The sequence below is a fragment of the Indicator indicator genome, unplaced genomic scaffold, assembly GCF_027791375.1.
Source record: "Indicator indicator isolate 239-I01 unplaced genomic scaffold, UM_Iind_1.1 iindUn_scaffold_54, whole genome shotgun sequence".
Taxonomy (NCBI): Eukaryota; Metazoa; Chordata; class Aves; order Piciformes; family Indicatoridae; genus Indicator; species Indicator indicator.
Genome location: NW_026539189.1, coordinates 375,001 through 394,882, shown reverse-complemented (window position 1 = coordinate 394,882; position 19,882 = coordinate 375,001). Strand labels below are relative to the sequence as shown.

The 19,882-nt window shown below is 58.9% G+C and overlaps 1 protein-coding gene and 1 non-coding gene across 2 annotated transcripts in view; one reads left to right on the top strand and one right to left on the bottom strand.

The window, feature by feature from the left end:
- Window positions 1–136: 136 nt before the first annotated feature.
- Window positions 137–243, bottom strand: LOC128980043 (U6 spliceosomal RNA). The gene has a single exon (XR_008489465.1). It is a non-coding gene; the product is annotated as a U6 spliceosomal RNA (small nuclear RNA).
- Window positions 244–1,050: 807 nt separating this feature from the next.
- Window positions 1,051–19,882, top strand: part of TMEM259 (transmembrane protein 259) — a 24,810-nt gene continuing 5,978 nt past the window's right edge. The window contains exons 1-10 of the mRNA XM_054398438.1: window positions 1,051–1,284; window positions 3,508–3,774; window positions 4,731–4,899; window positions 9,717–9,827; window positions 11,079–11,201; window positions 14,304–14,404; window positions 15,261–15,318; window positions 16,295–16,378; window positions 16,852–16,984; window positions 17,351–17,450. Of these exons, the coding sequence (XP_054254413.1) occupies window positions 1,051–1,284; window positions 3,508–3,774; window positions 4,731–4,899; window positions 9,717–9,827; window positions 11,079–11,201; window positions 14,304–14,404; window positions 15,261–15,318; window positions 16,295–16,378; window positions 16,852–16,984; window positions 17,351–17,450 (1,380 nt within the window). The remainder of the gene's footprint in view (window positions 1,285–3,507; window positions 3,775–4,730; window positions 4,900–9,716; window positions 9,828–11,078; window positions 11,202–14,303; window positions 14,405–15,260; window positions 15,319–16,294; window positions 16,379–16,851; window positions 16,985–17,350; window positions 17,451–19,882) is intronic.

Below are 19,882 nucleotides of genomic sequence, written 5' to 3'. Positions count from 1 at the left end.
CTGACCTGGACTGTACCGAGGGGGTGCGGCAGGCTCCCCCTCTCCACGGCGCGTGTCTCGGGGAGCTCCCTGCATGGAGCTGGGGCAGAAAAGAGACCCCCGGGGCTGGGGTGTACGGCGCCGGTAGTGGAAAAAAAAAAATATGGAACGCTTCACGAATTTGCGTGTCATCCTTGCGCAGGGGCCATGCTAATCTTCTCTGTATCGTTCCAATTTTAGTATATGTGCTGCCGAAGCGAGCACGAACTGAAACGTTTCCGTAACAGTATTTAAAGCCTTCCTAAATTATAATCTAAATGTCATGGTGAGTAACTCCTCGTCAACTTCTCCTCTATTTCCCCATAAAATCATCTGTATCAAGCGACATCCGCCCAGTTTTGTACTAAAATTCTAAATTTTGTAGGATTATTTTTTCTCTATTCGCGGAGTTTATGAGGACAACGCGCGGTGCATTGCGGGAGGAATCCTACTTTGCATGGAGGGTGGGATCCTGCTGTGCATGGCGGGGAGGGCCTCGTCCTCTACCGTCCCGGCATGCCCTGCGGCGTTCGCGCAGGCGCATTTCCGCCGGTGCCGGCGGAGGAAGATGGCGGCGGGGCGCTGAGGGGACGGTACCGGGACTGGGCCGCACTGCACCGCACTGAGACAACCGAGCCGCCCGCTGCGCTCCGGGCCGCGCCGCACCGCCCCGCCGACGGACCCTCCATGGCCGCGGGGCCGGCGCAGGAGTCGCGTCCCCTCTGGGTCTGCTCGGTCCGCGCCGCTCCCGGGCTCCGTCGAGGCAGCGGCCCGCTGAGTCCCGGAGCCTGGTCTGGACCTCGCCAGGCCTAACCCGCTCCCGTCTGCTCGCAGGAGGCCGGGCCGGACCCGGGGAGACCAACCCGGAGGACACCGGGACGGCGGCAGCGTCCTCCCGGCTCCCGCACCCAGCAGCTTCCACTTGACCCTCGCCCCACATTCCCTACGGGGCGGCCGCCCGGCCCCGACCTCGTTCCTCCGGCTCAGCTCAGCACCGCCAGTGCCCTTCGGCTCCCGGCCGCAGGCGTCAGGATGTCCGAGAACCAGCCGAACGCCAACAACCACCACCCGGCCAACAACAACGGGGCTGGCGGAGCTGCCGGGGGGAACAACCGGGGCGTCCGCAATCCCAACCTCAACCAGAACCCCTTGATCAATGTGCGCGATCGCCTTTTCCATGCGCTCTTCTTCAAGATGGCAGTGACCTATGCTCGCCTCTTCCCACCCTCCTTCCGCCGTGTCTTCGAGTTCTTCGTTCTCCTCAAGGTGAGAGGCACTTTACGGGGAGGAGCAGGCGGTCCTGGCAGCCTGCAGCTGGGCGTGAAAGCAGAGACTTCCTTATGAACCCCAAAAACTTGGCTCTGGTCACAGCCTGTGCAGGGGCCACCCACCCCCGGCTGCCTGCTGAGCTTGCTGGAGCTGCTTTTCTCTGGTCTTGATGGTCTGTGGTGGTCCTTACACTCCCAGAGCTCTGGTACCACATCTGGAATGAAAAGGGAAATGGCTGAGACAGCTTGGTGGGCAGCTGGGCTGATGTGGGTAGGGCCCAGTGATGGGCCCATGAAAGCTTTGCTTTCCACAGAATCATGGAATTGTTTCAGTTGGGAAAGACCTCTAAGATCATCGAGCCCAACCATGCACTAGTACAGGAAAAGAGAGTCAAGGGAAGGGGGGGGGGAGGAAGAACTTGCCACAGGTGACAACAGCCCCAGCTGTGCTGAGATGCTAAAATTCAGCCACTTGAAGCAAGAAGGCTTTTAGGGCAGATTGTCTCATTCTGCACCTTTTATACCCACCCGGACACGTTCAAGGTTTCGATTTCTCTTTCCCCTCCCTGTTGTGTAACTGGGTTGGGGAGGTCAGGGAGATGGTGGTGGCGGCAAGGCTGGTGTCAGTGGGGTTGGTTTTGCTTCTTGCTGCCATCTGCTTTTGCTCAAAGCGCTCCTGAGGAAGTCAGAGCATTCACTGGGCATCTGCAGAGAGCTTTGCAGTCCAGCTTGGCCATGGGAAGGTTCTGGTGGGAGGTGAAGGCACAGACTGTGGTCCTGAAGCAGCTCGTGGCTCCTGCAGTGCCAGGGGAGCTGTTTCTGATTTACCTCGCCATGCAGCTCCTCTGCAGATGGTGTTTACTTGTTTATCCTTCCCAAATAGGTCAAGAACAGTGTGTGGCAGGGCCACATTTAATTAGCACTGAGCATCTTAAGGTGGTTGGAAAGTGCTTGAAACTCAACAGTCCCTCTTGTAGTGACCCCAACCTTCCTCAGAGCTGTCAGCCATGAACTTTGGACAGCATTGGGCAGCAGCATGGTGCCAGATTTCTGGCCTTGCCACAGGGGAGGGCATTTCATTAGTCCCTTTTGTTGTGGCTTTAAAAGCTCTTCCTTGGAGTGAAGTGGGGCAAGGGGGTGTGGGGATGCTCCCTGGGGTTGCTCCGTGGTGCTGGTGGACCTGAACGTGGAGCTGGTGGTTCTGCCATGGCTTTGGGTTGTCTTTTGTTGAGGTTTATCCTGCTCTGCCTTTGTGAGGTTGGGCTTTGACACTTCATGCTGAGGAGGCAATGGTTGAAAGCCACAACTGCTTTTCCACTTTTTTCCATCTGCTTTGGAGGCACCTCCACACTGGAGCTGTGTTGGGTCACCACTGTGACCTGTGTTGTAGTTGTTTGGGGGACAGTGCTGGTTGGCAGGACTTGACACTGTGCTGGGGCCTGGGCAGCAGGACACTGGTGGCAGCTCTGGTCTCCTGAACAGGAGGAGATTGTTCCTGCTGCAGTCTGTGGTGTGTTCCCCTGACAAAACTGCCTGAGTCTGGGCTGCTGCTTTGTTGATGCAGAGACCACCAGGGTTGGAAAGGTTAAAACTCTAAGCCACTCACCCCACCTGCAGCACTGCATCTCCAGTTCTGGGCCCCCCCAGCAGGAAGACCTGGAACTGCTGGAGAGTGTCCAGAGGAGTCCACAAAGATGATCAGAGGCTGGAGAACCTCCAGGGGCAGGCTGAGAGAGTTGGGGTTGTTGAGCATGGAGAAGAGAAGGCTTCAGGGAGACTTTAGAGCAGCTTTCTAGTGCCTGAAGGGGCTCCAGGAGAGCTGGGTGGGGACCTTTGACAAGGGCTGGGAGTGACAGGATGAGAGGCTTTGAGCTGGAAGAAGGGAGATTGAGAGTGGAAATGAGGAAGAAATTGAGAATGAGTGTGGGGAGAGCATGGCAGTGGGGTTGGAACTGGCTGATCTTTGAGGTCCCAACCCATTCTAGGATTCTATGCACATCCAACTGAGGCATTAGGAGGAATGTTGAAGAAGCAGAACCCAATTCCAGACGCTGGAACTCCCCCACTGCCGCCCTCTGCTTCCCTTCCAACCCCAACCCCGTTCCGTGATGAACTCCGCTTACCCAAACACCCCTAGGGGCCCAGAGGTGCTGCTTCGAACCCTGAACAGCCCTAGGGCAGCTGTGCTGATGGTCTGTGGTGTGCTGGTTGCTGCTTGCAGGCTCTCTTTGTGCTCTTCATCCTGGCCTACATCCACATCGCCTTCTCCCGCTCGCCCATCAACTGCCTGGAGCACGTGCGGGACAAGTGGCCCCGTGACGGCATCCTGCGGGTGGAAATCCAACGCAACTCCAGCAGAGACCCCATCTTCCTGCAGTTCTGTGGGGGGGAGAAGTTCCCAGGCATGGTGGTGGAAGCCCCAGCTGAGGAAGAGGAGGAGGAAGAGGAGGAAATGACCGTGGATATGTTTGAAAACAGCTCCATCAAGGTGAAGAGGAGTTCGCCGCTGCCGCCGCCTCCACGGGAATAGAGAGGGGAGGCTGGGTGTGGAGGTCACAGGGATGGGGAGAGGCTGGGAGAGTTCAGCCTGGAGAATAGAAGGCTCCAGGGAGACCTTAGAGTTGTATTTCAGTGTCTGAAGGGGTACCTGCGGGCAGGCTGGGGAGGGGCTGTTCAGAAGGGCCTGTGAGGTTAGGATCGTGGAATCATGGAATCAGCCAGGTTGGAAGGGACCTCCAGGATCATCCAGGCCAACCTATCACCCAGCCCTATCCCATCAACTAGAGTGAGGGGCAGTGGCTTGAAACTGGAGCAGGGTAGGTTTAGGTTGGACATCAGGGGGAAGCTCTGCACAGTGAGGGTTGGGAGACACTGGAAGAGGTTTTCCAGGGAGGTGGTTGAGGCTCCATCCTTGGAGACATCCAAGATCAGACTGGATGTGGCCCTGGGCAGCCTGCTCTGGTTGGAGGTGCACGGGCATTGGACAAGATGACCTTTGAAGGTCCTTTCCAACCTGATGCAATCTGTGAACCTGTTGGGTTGGGGAGAAACAGTTTAGTGGTCTCCAGTGTGCCACAGTCCCCCTGTGATCCCTTGGTCACCTGCAGGCTGTTTCCTTGATCTCCACATCAGCCTCTGGTGACGTAACCCAAAGTCAAGTCTGACCTTCTGTCCTCCTCTTGGTGGTGGAGACTTTCACTGGAGGGGGGCAAAAGGGGAGCACAGAAGACTCAAGAGTGGGAACTTGCCCAGGGAGGTGGTCAAGGCCCCTTCCCTGGAGATCTTCAGGATAAGACTCAACAAGGCCTTGGGCAACCTGATTGAGTTGAGGACGTCCCTGCTGCCTGCAGGGGGGGGTCAGACTGGATGACCTTTGGAGGTCCCTTCCGGCTCAGAGCCTTCTCTGCTTCTAAGATGCCTTTCTCTGTCCTGCTTTTGTGACAGTTTGAGCTGGATATCGAGCCCAAGGTGTTCCTGAAGCCATCCAGGGTGAGCGGCACCGAGGCTCTGCCCCGCAACGAGAGCCAGGAGCTGGTGTTCAGTGAAGCAGCCACTAAAGGTATGCAGCCTCTGCGGGAGACTGTGTCCGAGTTTGAGATGCTAGCCAGAGCAGGTAAAGACAACTTCACACCTCCCCCCGCGCCCCCTCCGCCTCCCCCCCCCGCGCCCCCTCCGCCTCCCCCCCCCGTGCCCCCTCCGCCTCCCCCCCCGCGCCCCCTCCGCCTCCCCCCCCCGCGCCCCCTCCGCCTCCCCCCCCCGCGCCCCCTCCGCCTCCCCCCCCCGCGCCCCCTCCGCCTCCCCCCCCGCGCCCCCTCCCGCCTCCCCCCCCCCGCGCCCCCCTCCGCCTCCCCCCCCCGCGCCCCCCTCCGCCTCCCCCCCCGCGCCCCCTCCGCCTCCCCCCCCGCGCCCCCTCCGCCTCCCCCCCGCCCCCTCCGCCTCCCCCCCCGCGCCCCCTCCGCCTCCCCCCGCGCCCCTCCGCCTCCCCCCGCGCCCCTCCGCCTCCCCCCCCGCTGCCTCCCCCCCTCCGCCTCCCCCCCCCCGTGCCTCCCCCCTCCTCCGCCTCCCCCCCTCCGCCTCCCCCCCCGTGCCTCCCCCCTCCGCCTCCCCCCCCGTGCCTCCCCCCTCCGCCTCCCCCCCCCGTGCCTCCCCCCCTCCGCCTCCCCCCCCGTCGCCTCCCCCCCCTCCCGCCTCCCCCCCCCCGCGCCCCCCCCCTCCGCCTCCCCCCGTGCCTCCCCCCCTCCGCCTCCCCCCGTGCCTCCCCCCCTCCGCTTCCCCCCATGCCTCCCCCCCTCCGCCTCCCCCCGTATCTTCCCTGCACATCTCCTTCCTTCTGGCTCCTCCAGGCCTCTGCATAGTATCCCCAAATGTCTTCCCCTGATGTTTTTCTCCTGTGGTTAACCTTCTCAGTACTAACAGCAGAGGCACAGGGAGGCCTCCTGCTACTCCAACAGGTTGCGCAGGGAGGCTGTGGCTGCCCTCTCTCCAAGGCCTTTCATAGAATAGAATCATAGAATCAAGAAGGCTGGAAGAGACCTCAAAGATCATCGAGTCCAACCTGTCACCCTACACCTCATGACTATCTAAACCATGGCACCAAGTGCCACCTCCAATCCCCTCTTGAACACCTCCAGGGATGGGGACTCCACCACCTCCCTGGGCAGCCCATTCCAATGGCCAACCACTCTCTCTGGGAAGAACTTTCTCCTCACCTCCAGCCTAAACCTCCCCTGGCGCAGCTTGAGACTGTGTCCTCTTGTTCTGGTGCTTTCCTTTTAACTGGAGGGAGAATGGGGGCTGGGGGTCCTCTGGGCTGTGAGATGCTTGTAGTGGTGGGACGAGGGGCAATGGCTTTGTGCTGGGAGAGGAGAGATTGAGGCTGGAGGTGAGGAAGAAATTGTTGAGAGTGAGGGTGGGGAGAGGCTGGCACAGGTTACACAGGGAGGCTGTGGATGCCCCCTCCCTGGAGGTGCTCAAGGCCAGGCTAGATCAGGCCTTGAGCAACCTGGGCTGGGGGGAGGTGTCCCTGCCCATGGCAGGGGGGTCTGGAACTGGATGATTTTTAAGGTCTCTTCCAACCCAACCCATTCTAGGATCTGATGAACATCCAACTAAAGCATTAGGAGGAATTTTGGAGAAGCAGAACCCGATTCCAGATGCTGGAATTCCCCCACTGCTGGTGGGAGGTGTCCCTGCCCATGGAGCTGAATGATCTTGAAGGTCCTTTCCAACCCAAACCATTTCATGTGCTGAAGCCTCTCGGTCTGGCATCGCATTTTGGTAACGATCTGTGCCAGCGCTTTGGTGGTGTGAACCTCCCTCTCTTGTGAGCAGCTCATTGCCCTCTTCAGGTCTGCACTGACAGTTCCTGGAGCTTGCAGGGTTTGGGCTGTGGTTTTTGGGTCAACACCAGAGCTCAGGACAGTTCCTTAAGCCCAAAAGCCACTGAGCAAGTTTTGGTGATTGCGAGGTGCAGCTCTGCTGCTCCTCACGGCTCAGGACATCCTCCTGCTTCAGCCCTTCCCCTTCTTCCACCACCACTTAAGCTGCTCATGGCTCAGAAGCTCCAGAGGGAGATTTAGTGGCTTTGTGTTGTTTAAAATGGAATTCCACTGCTGGAAAACTTCTCTTTTTAGTGGCGAGGAAATCTCTGCTGTTAAAACAGGGATATGCAAATTGGATTCTTATTTAGTTTGCCTTTTTTTTTTTTTTTTTTTTCTTCTTCACCTACCTCTTCACCCTGGAGTTTGCTCCTTGGAAAGCCTGGGTGGAAGATTGTGACACTGAACATTCTGATGGCACTGTCTTATGGTGGGGTTTTATTGGGGTTTTTTTTTGTTGGTGTTTGTTTGCTGCTGATCCAGAACTCATTAGTCCTCAATTTTAACATCCTTAAGTGGCATAAGACTAGAGAGCAGGGAATATTTTTGCTGCAATACTTTTTTCTTTTTATTAATAGCTGCTTAAGTTCTGTCAGAGTCACATAGCACAGGAGCTGAGCCTTGATGTCTTCTGAATGCCTGGAAAGGATCCAGCCCTGTGGTGGGAGAGAATCGTGGGTGGGAAAGAATTCAGCTCCTCCAATGGGTCCCCACATCCCTTTGATTCTTGGCTTTGCCAAGGTTTCTTCTGCTCTCAGCAGCCCAGCTTGGATGTTTAGACAGAGTATTTCAGCATGGGCCAATGTTGTGATCCAAAGGAAGTTGTTCTGCTGGTGAGGTTTAAACACTTGATTTCCCTTGGAGCCTTCCAGCTGTTCTGTGATGGAAACAAAAGAGGAAACAAAGCAGCCCAGCCTGTGCTGGCTGCCCCAGGTGCCCAGAATGGGTTGGGTTGGAAGGGAACCTTGAAAGATCATCCTAGTTCCAACCACCCTGCCATGGGCAGGGCCACCTTGCAGTAGAAGTTGGCTCAGAGCAGTGATGTGAGGACTTCTCTTAGTGCTGCTTTGCTGGAGGTCAGAAGAGTCACAAGTTGAAAGGGGAATTGTCCAATCCCCCCTGCAGTCAGGCAGAGACACCTCCAGCTAGATCAGGCTGCCCAGGGCCACAGCAAGTCTGATCTTGAATGTCTCCAGAAGAAGCAGGACAGAGGCCTTCAGACACTGCAGCCTTTGGACTTCTTTGTTGTGGTGTTGTGAGGTGCCTGGGAGCTGCCTCCTACCTCCTCCTCTGACAGTTTGATACTGAAATAGGTTGCCCAGGGAGGTTGTGGATGCCACCACTCCTCCCAGACCTTTTCATTTGGCTGTGAGGGGAGCTGGGGGTCCTCTGGGCTGTGAGATGCTTTACAAGGGCTTGGAGTGAGAGGATGGCTTGGGGCCAGGGGGACCCTGCAGCATCCTCCCCTCGGCCTGGCTCATGGTGGTACCAAACATCCCCCAGGCCAGCTGCAGGGGGCTGAGGAGCTGTAAAAGGACCAGGGTGAGACCTCCCCTCCTGCAGCCTTCCAGAGGATGCCACACACAGGGACTTGTGCCCAACCCCCCCTGCCCTGCCACCACTTCTCCAACACTTCAGAGGGCTGGAGAGCCTCCACTTAGGGACAGGCAGAGTTGGGGCTGTTGAGCCTGGAGAAGAGAAGGCTCCAGGGAGACTTTAGAGAAGCCTTCCAGTACCTGAAGGGGCTCCAGGAGAGCTGGGGAGGGACTTTGGACAAGGGCTGGGAGTGACAGGATGAGGACAATGGCTTCAAGCTGGGAGAGGAGAGACTGAGAGTGGAGATGAGGAAGAAGTTGTTGAGAGTGAGGCTGGGGAGAGCCTGGCACAGGTTGCCCAGGGAGGCTGTGGCTGCCTCCTGCCTGGGGGTGTTCAAGGCCAGGCTGGATGAGGCCCTGAGCAGCCTGGGCTGGGGGGAGGTGTCCCTGCCCATGGCAGGGGTTTGGAGCTGGATGATCTTTGAGGTCCCTTCCAACCCAACCCATTCTGTGATGCTATGAATTGCTGGGCTCCAGCTTAGCAGGGAGGTGGTGTCCTTGCAGAGAGATGGAGCAAGAAATCTGCTTTAGAAAAAGCAACAACCACCAGACAGGGAAGCTTCAGGCAGCACCATTGGGGTTTTTTGCTTTTTTTTTTTTCTTTTGGAAGCCTGTGACTGCTCCTGCCTGTAGCTTTGGGGCTGGCAGTTGCAGCATTGATCTCTCAGCAGGGTGCTCCTGCCCTGCAGCAGCCTTTGCCTCTGCTCAGCAGGTGCCAATTGTATCTTCCTGCTGTTTCCTAAACAACAAAGGAAGCAGAAACGGAACAGAGCAAGAACAAGTGGTCTGGGGCTCTCCAGGCAGGTTGTGGCCAGTGCTCAGCAGAGCCTGGAGCTGCTGGCCTGCAGCTTTCCCAGAAAGAGGAATGTCAGGGGAATGAGCTGCAGTTAAAGAGAAAAGAGAATGAGAGGATTGCTTGGGTTGGAAAAGGTCTCTTGAGATCATTGAGTCCAACCAGGAACCAACCCCACCATGGGCATCAAACCATGGCCCCAAGTGCCATGAACACCTCCAGGGATGGAGACTCCACCACCTCCCTGGGCAGCCTGTGCCAAGCCCTGACCACTCTGCCAGCAAAGAAAATGTTCTTCATCTCCAACCTAACCCTCCCCTGGCACAACTTCAGGCCATTTCCCCTCCCCCTATCACCTGATCCTAGAGAGAAAAGCCCAACCCCCACCTCAATGCAACCTCTTTTCATAGAGAGCAATGAGGTCTCCCCTGAGCCTCCTCCTCCTCTCCTGCCTCAACTCCCTCAGCTGCTCCTCCCCAGCCCTGTTCTCCAGACCCTTCCCCAGCTTCGTTTTTCCTGGTTTGGCTTCAGCTGGAGGGAGCTGCTGTCTGCAGCTGCTCCTCCTTTCCACAATGTGGCAGGAGGGAGGGAGGGGATTCAGTGGGGGCTGTTTCTGCTCTCATACCCAGCTGCTGAGTCTCTCTTCCCCCTCCCTGTCCTGCAGTGTGGCCCCAGGAGGAGTACATCGTGGAGTACTCCCTGGAGTATGGCTTCCTGCGCCTGTCGCAGAGCACTCGGCAGCGCCTCAGCATCCCGGTCATGGTGGTGACCCTGGGTGAGTGGGAGGGAGGAAGGGTGGGAAGGGCCCTGCAGAGGCACCTGCACTGCTCTCTGGTCTTGTGGAGCCTCCTGGTGACAGCTGATGGCGCTCGTTTTCCACCTAGCAGAGCTGCTCCCTGCAGCCAGCAGGTCACACCCCTCCAAGAGGAGTGGTCTGAGATGGTGCAGCCTGTTCCAGCCAGCCCTGGTGTTACCTCCAGCACAGTTTTCTGTCTCTCCCTCCCTCTCTGTCCCTCCCTCCCTCTCTGTCCCTCCCTCCCTCTCTGTCCCTCCCTCCCTCTCTGTCCCTCCCTCCCTCTCTGTCCCTCCCTCCCTCTCTGTCCCTCCCTCCCTCTCTGTCCCTCCCTCCCTCTCTCTCTCCCGAAGGCTCAGCTTGGAGCAGCAGCACAGGGTTAGAACAGGAATCCTGCCTGTGTCAGGGATGGTGCTGAGGAGATCTGCCCTGGCTCAGCATCCCTGGTGCCCCTGTGAGGGCAGGAAATGTTCTCCTGGAGCAGTGTCCCATTAAAACCTGCCCATGTCAGGAATAGAGTCTCAAACCTTCTCATGCCTGTGAAGTTAATGAGTCTGTAAGGAGCTGTTAATTACTTCACTAATTACAGTGCAGCTGGGCTGGGGCATTACACAATGATCCTGTACAGGCACTTTGCATCCTGAGTATCCATGTCCTGACCTGGGTTTTCCAGTTCAGCTGAACCAATCCCTTCAGGATCATCCCAGGAGTTTACTGAGAGAGAAGTTTGTGTTCATGCTTAGCTTTGGGTCATCTCCCAGCTGCCAGTGTGTGTGCAGGACCAGCCTCACGAGGTGGAACTCAGCACCCTTCATCAGTGCCTGGGCACGGGGAGCTGTTGCTGTGTCCTCTGCTGCAGGAGGATGTGGGGGACACAACCCCCCCCCCCCCCCCCAGCAGTGTCAGGCTGAGCTGATGCCTGTAAAGTCCCAACCTAAACCTCTGAATCTCCCCAGGACCTGTTTCTGGTTAGGGGGAGCTGAAGGAGAGTGTCCAAGCTGAGGAGGACAATTCCCTTCATCCCTGTGCCACGGAGGGGCAGCCCCAGGGGGAGTCCTCAAGGCCTGGCTGCCACCAGCACAGCACGGCTGGGTTTGGCAGGGTCCCTCCCAGTCCTGCCCAGCTTAGCCTTGCTGCCAGGTGCCACAGTGTCCCTTTGAGAAGCCCCTGAGCTTGCCCTGTCACCTCCAGGGACAAACCACCTGAATGGGGATTGGGTTTTTTTCTCCTTAGATCCTACCAGGGATCAGTGCTTTGGGGACAGGTTCAGTCGCCTCTTGCTGGATGAGTTCCTGGGTTATGATGACATCCTGATGTCAAGTGTCAAAGCTCTGGCTGAAAATGAAGAAAACAAAGGTGAGGCTTGGGGGAGGTGGTGGTTTGGGGTTTTGGTTGGTTGGGTGCATGAAGAACATCTTCTGCCTGGTGATTAACCTCAGCACAGGGAACGCTTCCCTGCATGAATGGAGAGACTGAAGGACAACAAAAGCCCAGCAGCAGGGCAGGGGGGGCTGCAGACCCCTGGCTGCCTGTCCCCCCTCTTGCACTGCAGAGCACAACAGTGCAGCCCTGAGCAGCTGTTGGCATGCAGCTGCTGGAAACCCTGCCCTAGGAGTTGGCTCTTGGTGTGTGGGGTGGTTGTGATCTTGGGGGGCCTGTCCTGAGCTGCAGTGCTGGCTCTGATCTTGGGGTGCCTGTCCTGAGCTGCAGTGCTGGCTCTGATCTTGGGGTGCCTGCCCTGAGCTGCAGTGCTGGCTCTGATCTTGGGGTGCCTGCCCTGAGCTGCAGTGCTGGCTCTGATCTTGGGGGGCCTGCCCTGAGCTGCAGTGCTGGCTCTGATCTTGGGGGGCCTGTCCTGAGCTGCAGTGCTGGCTCTGATCTTGGGGGGCCTGTCCTGAGCTGCAGTGCTGGCTCTGATCTTGGGGGGCCTGCCCTGAGCTGCAGTGCTGGCTCTGATCTTGGGGGGCCTGCCCTGAGCTGCAGTGCTGGCTCTGATCTTGGGGGGCCTGCCCTGAGCTGCAGTGCTGGCTCTGATCTTGGGGTGCCTCCCCTGAGCTGCAGTGCTGGCTCTGATCTTGGGGTGCCTGCCCTGAGCTGCAGTGCTGGCTCTGATCTTGGGGGGCCTGCCCTGAGCTGCAGTGCTGGCTCTGATCTTGGGGGGCCTGCCCTGAGCTGCAGTGCTGGCTCTGATCTTGGGGGGCCTGTCCTGAGCTGCAGTGCTGGCTCTGATCTTGGGGGGCCTGTCCTGAGCTGCAGTGCTGGCTCTGATCTTGGGGGGCCTGTCCTGAGCTGCAGTGCTGGCTCTGATCTTGGGGGGCCTGCCCTGAGCTGCAGTGCTGGCTCTGATCTTGGGGGGCCTGTCCTGAGCTGCAGTGCTGGCTCTGATCTTGGGGGGCCTGCCCTGAGCTGCAGTGCTGGCTCTGATCTTGGGGGGCCTGCCCTGAGCTGCAGTGCTGGCTCTGATCTTGGGGGGCCTGCCCTGAGCTGCAGTGCTGGCTCTGATCTTGGGGGGCCTGTCCTGAGCTGCAGTGCTGGCTCTGATCTTGGGGGGCCTGCCCTGAGCTGCAGTGCTGGCTCTGATCTTGGGGGGCCTGCCCTGAGCTGCTGTGCTGGCTCTGATCTTGGGGGGCCTGCCCTGAGCTGCAGTGCTGGCTCTGATCTTGGGGGGCCTGCCCTGAGCTGCAGTGCTGGCTCTGATCTTGGGGGGCCTGCCCTGAGCTGCAGTGCTGGCTCTGATCTTGGGGGGCCTGTCCTGAGCTGCAGTGCTGGCTCTGATCTTGGGGGGCCTGTCCTGAGCTGCAGTGCTGGCTCTGATCTTGGGGGGCCTGCCCTGAGCTGCAGTGCTGGCTCTGATCTTGGGGGGCCTGTCCTGAGCTGCAGTGCTGGCTCTGATCTTGGGGGGCCTGCCCTGAGCTGCAGTGCTGGCTCTGATCTTGGGGGGCCTGCCCTGAGCTGCAGTGCTGGCTCTGATCTTGGGGGGCCTGCCCTGAGCTGCAGTGCTGGCTCTGATCTTGGGGGGCCTGCCCTGAGCTGCTGTGCTGGCTCTGATCTTGGGGGGCCTGCCCTGAGCTGCAGTGCTGGCTCTGATCTTGGGGGGCCTGCCCTGAGCTGCAGTGCTGGCTCTGATCTTGGGGGGCCTGCCCTGAGCTGCAGTGCTGGCTCTGATCTTGGGGGGCCTGCCCTGAGCTGCTGTGCTGGCTCTGATCTTGGGGGGCCTGTCCTGAGCTGCAGTGCTGGCTCTGATCTTGGGGGGCCTGCCCTGAGCTGCTGTGCTGGCTCTGATCTTGGGGGGCCTGCCCTGAGCTGCAGTGCTGGCTCTGATCTTGGGGGGCCTGCCCTGAGCTGCAGTGCTGGCTCTGATCTTGGGGGGCCTGCCCTGAGCTGCAGTGCTGGCTCTGATCTTGGGGGGCCTGCCCTGAGCTGCAGTGCTGGCTCTGATCTTGGGGGGCCTGCCCTGAGCTGCTGTGCTGGCTCTGATCTTGGGGGGCCTGCCCTGAGCTGCAGTGCTGGCTCTGATCTTGGGGGGCCTGCCCTGAGCTGCAGTGCTGGCTCTGATCTTGGGGGGCCTGCCCTGAGCTGCAGTGCTGGCTCTGATCTTGGGGGGCCTGCCCTGAGCTGCAGTGCTGGCTCTGATCTTGGGGGGCCTGCCCTGAGCTGCAGTGCTGGCTCTGATCTTGGGGGGCCTGTCCTGAGCTGCAGTGCTGGCTCTGATCTTGGGGGGCCTGCCCTGAGCTGCAGTGCTGGCTCTGATCTTGGGGGGCCTGCCCTGAGCTGCAGTGCTGGCTCTGATCTTGGGGGGCCTGCCCTGAGCTGCAGTGCTGGCTCTGATCTTGGGGGGCCTGTCCTGAGCTGCAGTGCTGGCTCTGATCTTGGGGGGCCTGTCCTGAGCTGCAGTGCTGGCTCTGATCTTGGGGGGCCTGTCCTGAGCTGCAGTGCTGGCTCTGATCTTGGGGGGCCTGCCCTGAGCTGCAGTGCTGGCTCTGATCTTGGGGGGCCTGCCCTGAGCTGCAGTGCTGGCTCTGATCTTGGGGGGCCTGCCCTGAGCTGCAGTGCTGGCTCTGATCTTGGGGGGCCTGCCCTGAGCTGCAGTGCTGGCTCTGATCTTGGGGGGCCTGCCCTGAGCTGCAGTGCTGGCTCTGATCTTGGGGGGCCTGTCCTGAGCTGCAGTGCTGGCTCTGATCTTGGGGTGCCTGCCCTGAGCTGCTGTGCTGGCTCTGATCTTGGGGGGCCTGTCCTGAGCTGCAGTGCTGGCTCTGATCTTGGGGGGCCTGCCCTGAGCTGCAGTGCTGGCTCTGATCTTGGGGGGCCTGTCCTGAGCTGCTGTGCTGGCTCTGATCTTGGGGGGCCTGTCCTGAGCTGCAGTGCTGGCTCTGATCTTGGGGGGCCTGTCCTGAGCTGCAGTGCTGGCTCTGATCTTGGGGGGCCTGTCCTGAGCTGCTGTGTTTGTGTTTCCTGCAGGCTTCCTTCGCAACGTGGTGTCAGGGGAGCACTATCGCTTCGTCAGCATGTGGATGGCCAGGACCTCCTACCTGGCAGCCTTTGTCATCATGGTCATATTTGTAAGTCAGCAGGTGCTGGGCATTGCCTGGGTGCTGGGCCAGGTGCTGAGCAATGTGTCCTTGACGTGAGACCACAGGGCAGAGCTCTTATCTGCTTTCAGAGGGCAGCTGATAAGGGGCAAGGTTCTGCCTTGTGTTCGGGCTGGGTTCTTCAAGTCCCAGCAGCCACCCAAACAGGAGCTGAAGTGGCTGTGGAGTCATGGCTGTGTTATCAGGAGGGAGCTGGCTGTTGGAGAGCCTCTCTCCGTGGTTACAACACAGCAGAGGGTGCAGAGGGTTGTCCTCTGAGACCTTTAGGAGCAGGCCTCACTAATTGCCAGCAGAGATCAAGGCAGAACCGAGGCTCCTGTGGCTTTGTCAGACGTGGTGATTACAGACAAGGGTTAGACAAGATCCCCAGTGATAGCTGAGCCTGTGTCACAGCCCTGGCTGCCTCCCTCCATGCCTGACCTCCTTGGGGCAGCTCTTTATACAGTGAGGGAGGAGGAAATGGGTGCTGGGTGGCTGCTGTGGGAGAGAAGTCAGCAGCAGAGACAGAGGACGGGAAGAAAACTGAGTTCCAGCTCTGCTGCTGCTGTTTGGTTTGGCCCCTGCTCAAATATTCTGAGTTGGTCTCTTCACCAACTGCCTCTTTCACTGCAATAATACAAAGATTAATTGCTGTTTGTGAAGCTCTAATTGCTCTGTGGGAAATGGGTCTGCACAGCTCCAGCTACCAGCCACGGGCGGTGAGCAGCCTGCTGAGCAGCACTGCAGGTCCAGGCTTGCCTGGCCAGGCCTCTGCTGTGGCCTGAGTCCCACAGTGGCTCCCTGGATCCCCTGGGCTCTGACTCTGGCTCCTCTTCTCCTCTTCCAGACCCTCTCTGTCTCCATGCTGTTGCGCTACTCCCACCACCAGATCTTTGTCTTCATTGGTAAGGATCCTTCTCAGGGGTTTGGGGTGTGCTGGGCACTGCCTGCTGCAGCACAGCACAGCATGGGATGGGTTGGGTTGGCTTGGGAAAGCTCTCTGAGATCATGGATGTCCAACCAGCAACCCAACACCACCATGGCCCCAAGTGCCATGGCCACAGGGCTCTTCAACACCTCCAGGGATGGGAGCTCCATCACCCCCTTGGGCAGCCTGTGCCAAGCCCTGACCACTCTGGCAGCAAACAAATTGTTCCTCATCTCCAACCTAACCCTCCCCTGGCACGATTCCAGGCCATTTCCACTCCTATCAGCTGATCCCTGGGAGAAGAGCCCAACCCCCACCTCACTGCAGCCTCCTTTCAGGGAGCTGTAGAGAGCAACGAGGTCTCCCCTCAGCCTCCTCTTTCCCAGGCTGAACAGCTCCAGGTTCCTCAGCTGCTCCTCCCCAGCCCTGTTCTCCAGACCCTTCCCCAGCTTTCTTGCCTTTCTCTGGACCTGCTCCAGCCTCTCAATGTCCTTCTTGGAGTGAGGGGCCCAAAACTGAACCCATTCCTTGAGGTGTGGCCTCACCAGTGCCCACTCCAGGGGGATGATCCCTGCCCTGCTCCTGCTGGCCACACTCCTGCTGATCCAGGCCAGGCTGCTGGTGCCCTTCTTGGCCACCTGGGCACAGCCTGCCTCACAATCAGCCATCTGCCAACCAACACCCCCAGGTCTTTATCTGCTGGGCAGTTTCCAGCCACTCTACCCCAAGCCTGGAGCACTGCCTGGGGTTGTTGTGCCCCGAGTGTCCTCTGTGTCCTCCTGTGTGTTGCTGCTCAGAGGCCTCCTGAGTGTGGCTGCACAGGGAATCCATCCCCCTGTGCCCTCATTGCCAGAGCTGTTCTGTCTCTTGATGAATACCAGGGGCAGTGGGCTTGGGCTGGGGGCTTCACTGCACATTGCCTCACAGCCACCTGGCTTTTTCCTTTCTGGCAGTTGACCTGCTGCAGATGCTGGAGATGAACATGACCATTGCCTTCCCTGCAGCTCCTCTCCTCACTGTCATCCTGGCTCTAGTAGGTAAGGACACTGCAGGTGGCTGCTGTGTGTGTGTGTGTTTGTGTGTGCAGCAGGTCCCTCTGGGAGCTGGGGAAAGTGTCACTCCCTGCTCTGCCCCAAGCCCATCACGAGGTGGAAGGCTCTGGAATGTGATGGCACAATGAGCTGCGTTGTCCTTCTGGGTCCCCTGGGAAAGCCTTTTGGGAATCACAGAGGTTGAAGCTTCATCCTTGCACTTGGCTTCAGCTTCACCTTTCCTCTGGTGCACACTTTGAGTTTCAAAACCCAAGCAAATCCCTCCCCAGATCTGACTGAGCTCTGGCTCATGAAGAGGCTGCAGCCAGCAGCTGCTGCGTCCCCCAGAGTGAACTTCCCCTGCTGTGGTCTCTGCTGGGTGCTGCCAGCCCCAGCGCTCAGCCGTGCCCCGTGGGCATCCCTCTGTGTGCCCTGCAGCTGGCTCATGTCACAGCCCCTCTGTCCCCTCTGTCCCCCAGGCATGGAGGCCATTATGTCAGAGTTCTTCAATGACACCACGACTGCTTTCTACATCATCCTCATTGTGTGGCTGGCTGACCAGTACGATGCCATCTGCTGCCACACCAACACGAGCAAGAGGCATTGGCTCAGGTAGGAGCTGCCTGGGGTCCTCCTTCCTCTCTTTTTTCCCCCATTCTCTGGTGGGAGGTGGCTGCTCAGATGCATTCCAGCCCTCACAGGCAGGAGAACTCTGCCCCTGGGAGCTGTCCTGTGTGGCACAGAGCCCAGAGCTCAGCTGTTTCCACTCTAGGTCTCAAGACTCTCCTCCATCCTTTCCTTGCCCTTCTTACTGCCCTGTGGAGGACCTGCTCACAGCAAGGTTCTGATGACCTCTCCGTGGGGTCTGCACCCTCCTGCTCAAAGTCCCCAGCTCAGGAGAGAATCAGGAGGAGGCAGAAAGACTTCTCTTTGTCCTGTCCATTCAGCTGTCCTGATCTTCATGGTTTTTCTGCCCAGGTTCTTCTACCTGTATCACTTTGCCTTCTACGCTTACCACTACCGCTTCAACGGGCAGTACAGCAGCCTGGCCCTTGTCACCTCCTGGCTCTTCATCCAGGTGAGTGTTGGGCAGGTGCCATCCTCTGAGCTCAGTTCTGGACACCCTCCCTGCCCCAGAAGGCTCTTGTGGGTTCAGCCCTGGGAGCAGAGAGAGGCAAATCAACTGCAGCTTGGGGGGTGGGTGTGTGTGTGTGTGTGTGTGTGTGTGTGTGTGCCAGGCTGGTTGGGCTCTGTGTGTGTGTGTGTGTGTGCCAGGCTGGTTGGGCTCTGTGTGTGTGTGTGTGTGTGTGTGTGCCAGGCTGGTTGGGCTCTGTGTGTGTGTGTGTGTGTGTGGTGTGTGTGTGTGTGCAGGCTGGTGGCTGTGTGTGTGTGTGTGCCAGGCTGGTTGGGCTCTGTGTGTGTGTGTGTGTGTGTGTGTGTGCCAGGCTGGTTGGGCTCTGTGTGTGTGTGTGTGTGCCAGGCTGGTTGGGCTCTGTGTGTGTGTGTGTGCCAGGCTGGTTGGGCTCTGTGTGTGTGTGTGTGCCAGGCTGGTTGGGCTCTGTGTGTGTGTGTGCCAGGCTGGTTGGGCTCTGTGTGTGTGTGTGTGCCAGGTGGTTGGGCTCGTGTGTGTGTGTGTGTGCCAGGCTGGTTGGGCTCTGTGTGTGTGTGTGTGTGTGTGCCAGGCTGGTTGGGCTCTGTGTGTGTGTGTGTGTGTGTGCCAGGCTGGTTGGGCTCTGTGTGTGTGTGTGTGTGTGTGCCAGGCTGGTTGGGCTCTGTGTGTGTGTGTGTGTGTGTGTGTGCCAGGCTGGTTGGGCTCTGTGTGTGTGTGTGTGTGTGTGTGTGCCAGGCTGGTTGGGCTCTGTGTGTGTGTGTGTGTGTGTGTGTGTGCCAGGCTGGTTGGGCTCTGTGTGTGTGTGTGTGTGTGTGTGTGTGTGTGCCAGGCTGGTTGGGCTCTGTGTGTGTGTGTGACAGGCTGGTTGGGCTCTGTGTGTGTGTGTGTGTGTGTGTGTGTGTGTGCCAGGCTGGTTGGGCTCTGTGTGTGTGTGTGTGTGTGTGTGCCAGGCTGGTTGGGCTCTGTGTGTGTGTGTGTGTGTGCCAGGTGGTTGGGCTGTGTGTGTGTGTGTGTGTGTGCCAGGCTGGTTGGGCTCTGTGTGTGTGTGTGTGTGTGTGTGTGCCAGGCTGGTTGGGCTCTGTGTGTGTGTGTGTGTGTGTGTGTGTGTGTGCCAGGCTGGTTGGGCTCTGTGTGTGTGTGTGTGTGTGTGTGTGTGCCAGGCTGGTTGGGCTCTGTGTGTGTGTGTGTGTGTGTGTGTGCCAGGCTGGTTGGGCTCTGTGTGTGTGTGTGTGTGTGTGTGTGCCAGGCTGGTTGGGCTCTGTGTGTGTGTGTGTGTGTGTGTGTGTGTGTGTGTGACTGGCTGGTTGGGCTCTGTGTGTGTGTGTGTGTGTGTGTGTGTGTGTGCCAGGCTGGTTGGGCTCTGTGTGTGTGTGTGTGTGTGTGTGTGCCAGGCTGGTTGGGCTCTGTGTGTGTGTGTGTGTGTGTGTGTGTGTGTGCCAGGCTGGTTGGGCTCTGTGTGTGTGTGTGTGTGTGTGTGTGTGTGCCAGGCTGGTTGGGCTCTGTGTGTGTGTGTGTGTGTGTGTGTGTGGCTGGTGGGCTGTGTGTGTGTGTGCTGTGTGTGTGTGTGTGTGTGTGTGTGTGTGTGCCAGGCTGGTTGGGCTCTGTGTGTGTGTGTGTGTGTGTGTGTGTGCCAGGCTGGTTGGGCTCTGTGTGTGTGTGTGTGTGTGGTGTGGGTCTGTGTGTGTGTGTGTGCCAGGCTGGTTGGGCTCTGTGTGTGTGTGTGTGTGGTTGGGTGTGTGTGTGTGCCAGGCTGGTTGGGCTCTGTGTGTGTGTGTGTGTGTGTGTGTGTGTGCCAGGCTGGTTGGGCTCTGTGTGTGTGTGTGTGTGTGTGTGTGTGTGTGCCAGGCTGGTTGGGCTCTGTGTGTGTGTGTGTGTGTGTGTGTGTGTGTGTGTGTGTGTGTGCCAGGCTGGTTGGGCGCTGTGTGTGTGTGTGTGTGTGTGTGGTGTGGGTGTGTGTGTGTGTGCCAGGCTGGTTGGGCTCTGTGTGTGTGTGTGTGTGTGTGTGTGCCAGGCTGGTTGGGCTCTGTGTGTGTGTGTGTGTGTGTGTGTGTGTGTGTGCCAGGCTGGTTGGGCTCTGTGTGTGTGTGTGTGTGTGTGTGTGTGCCAGGCTGGGTGGGCTGTGTGTGTGTGTGTGTGTGTGTGTGTGTGTGCCAGGCTGGTTGGGCTCTGTGTGTGTGTGTGTGTGTGTGTGTGTGCCAGGCTGGTTGGGCTCTGTGTGTGTGTGTGTGTGTGCCAGGCTGGTTGGGCTCTGTGTGTGTGTGTGTGTGTGTGTGCCAGGCTGGTTGGGCTCTGTGTGTGTGTGTGTGTGTGTGTGTGTGTGCCAGGCTGGTTGGGCTCTGTGTGTGTGTGTGTGTGTGTGTGTGTGCCAGGCTGGTTGGGCTCTGTGTGTGTGTGTGTGT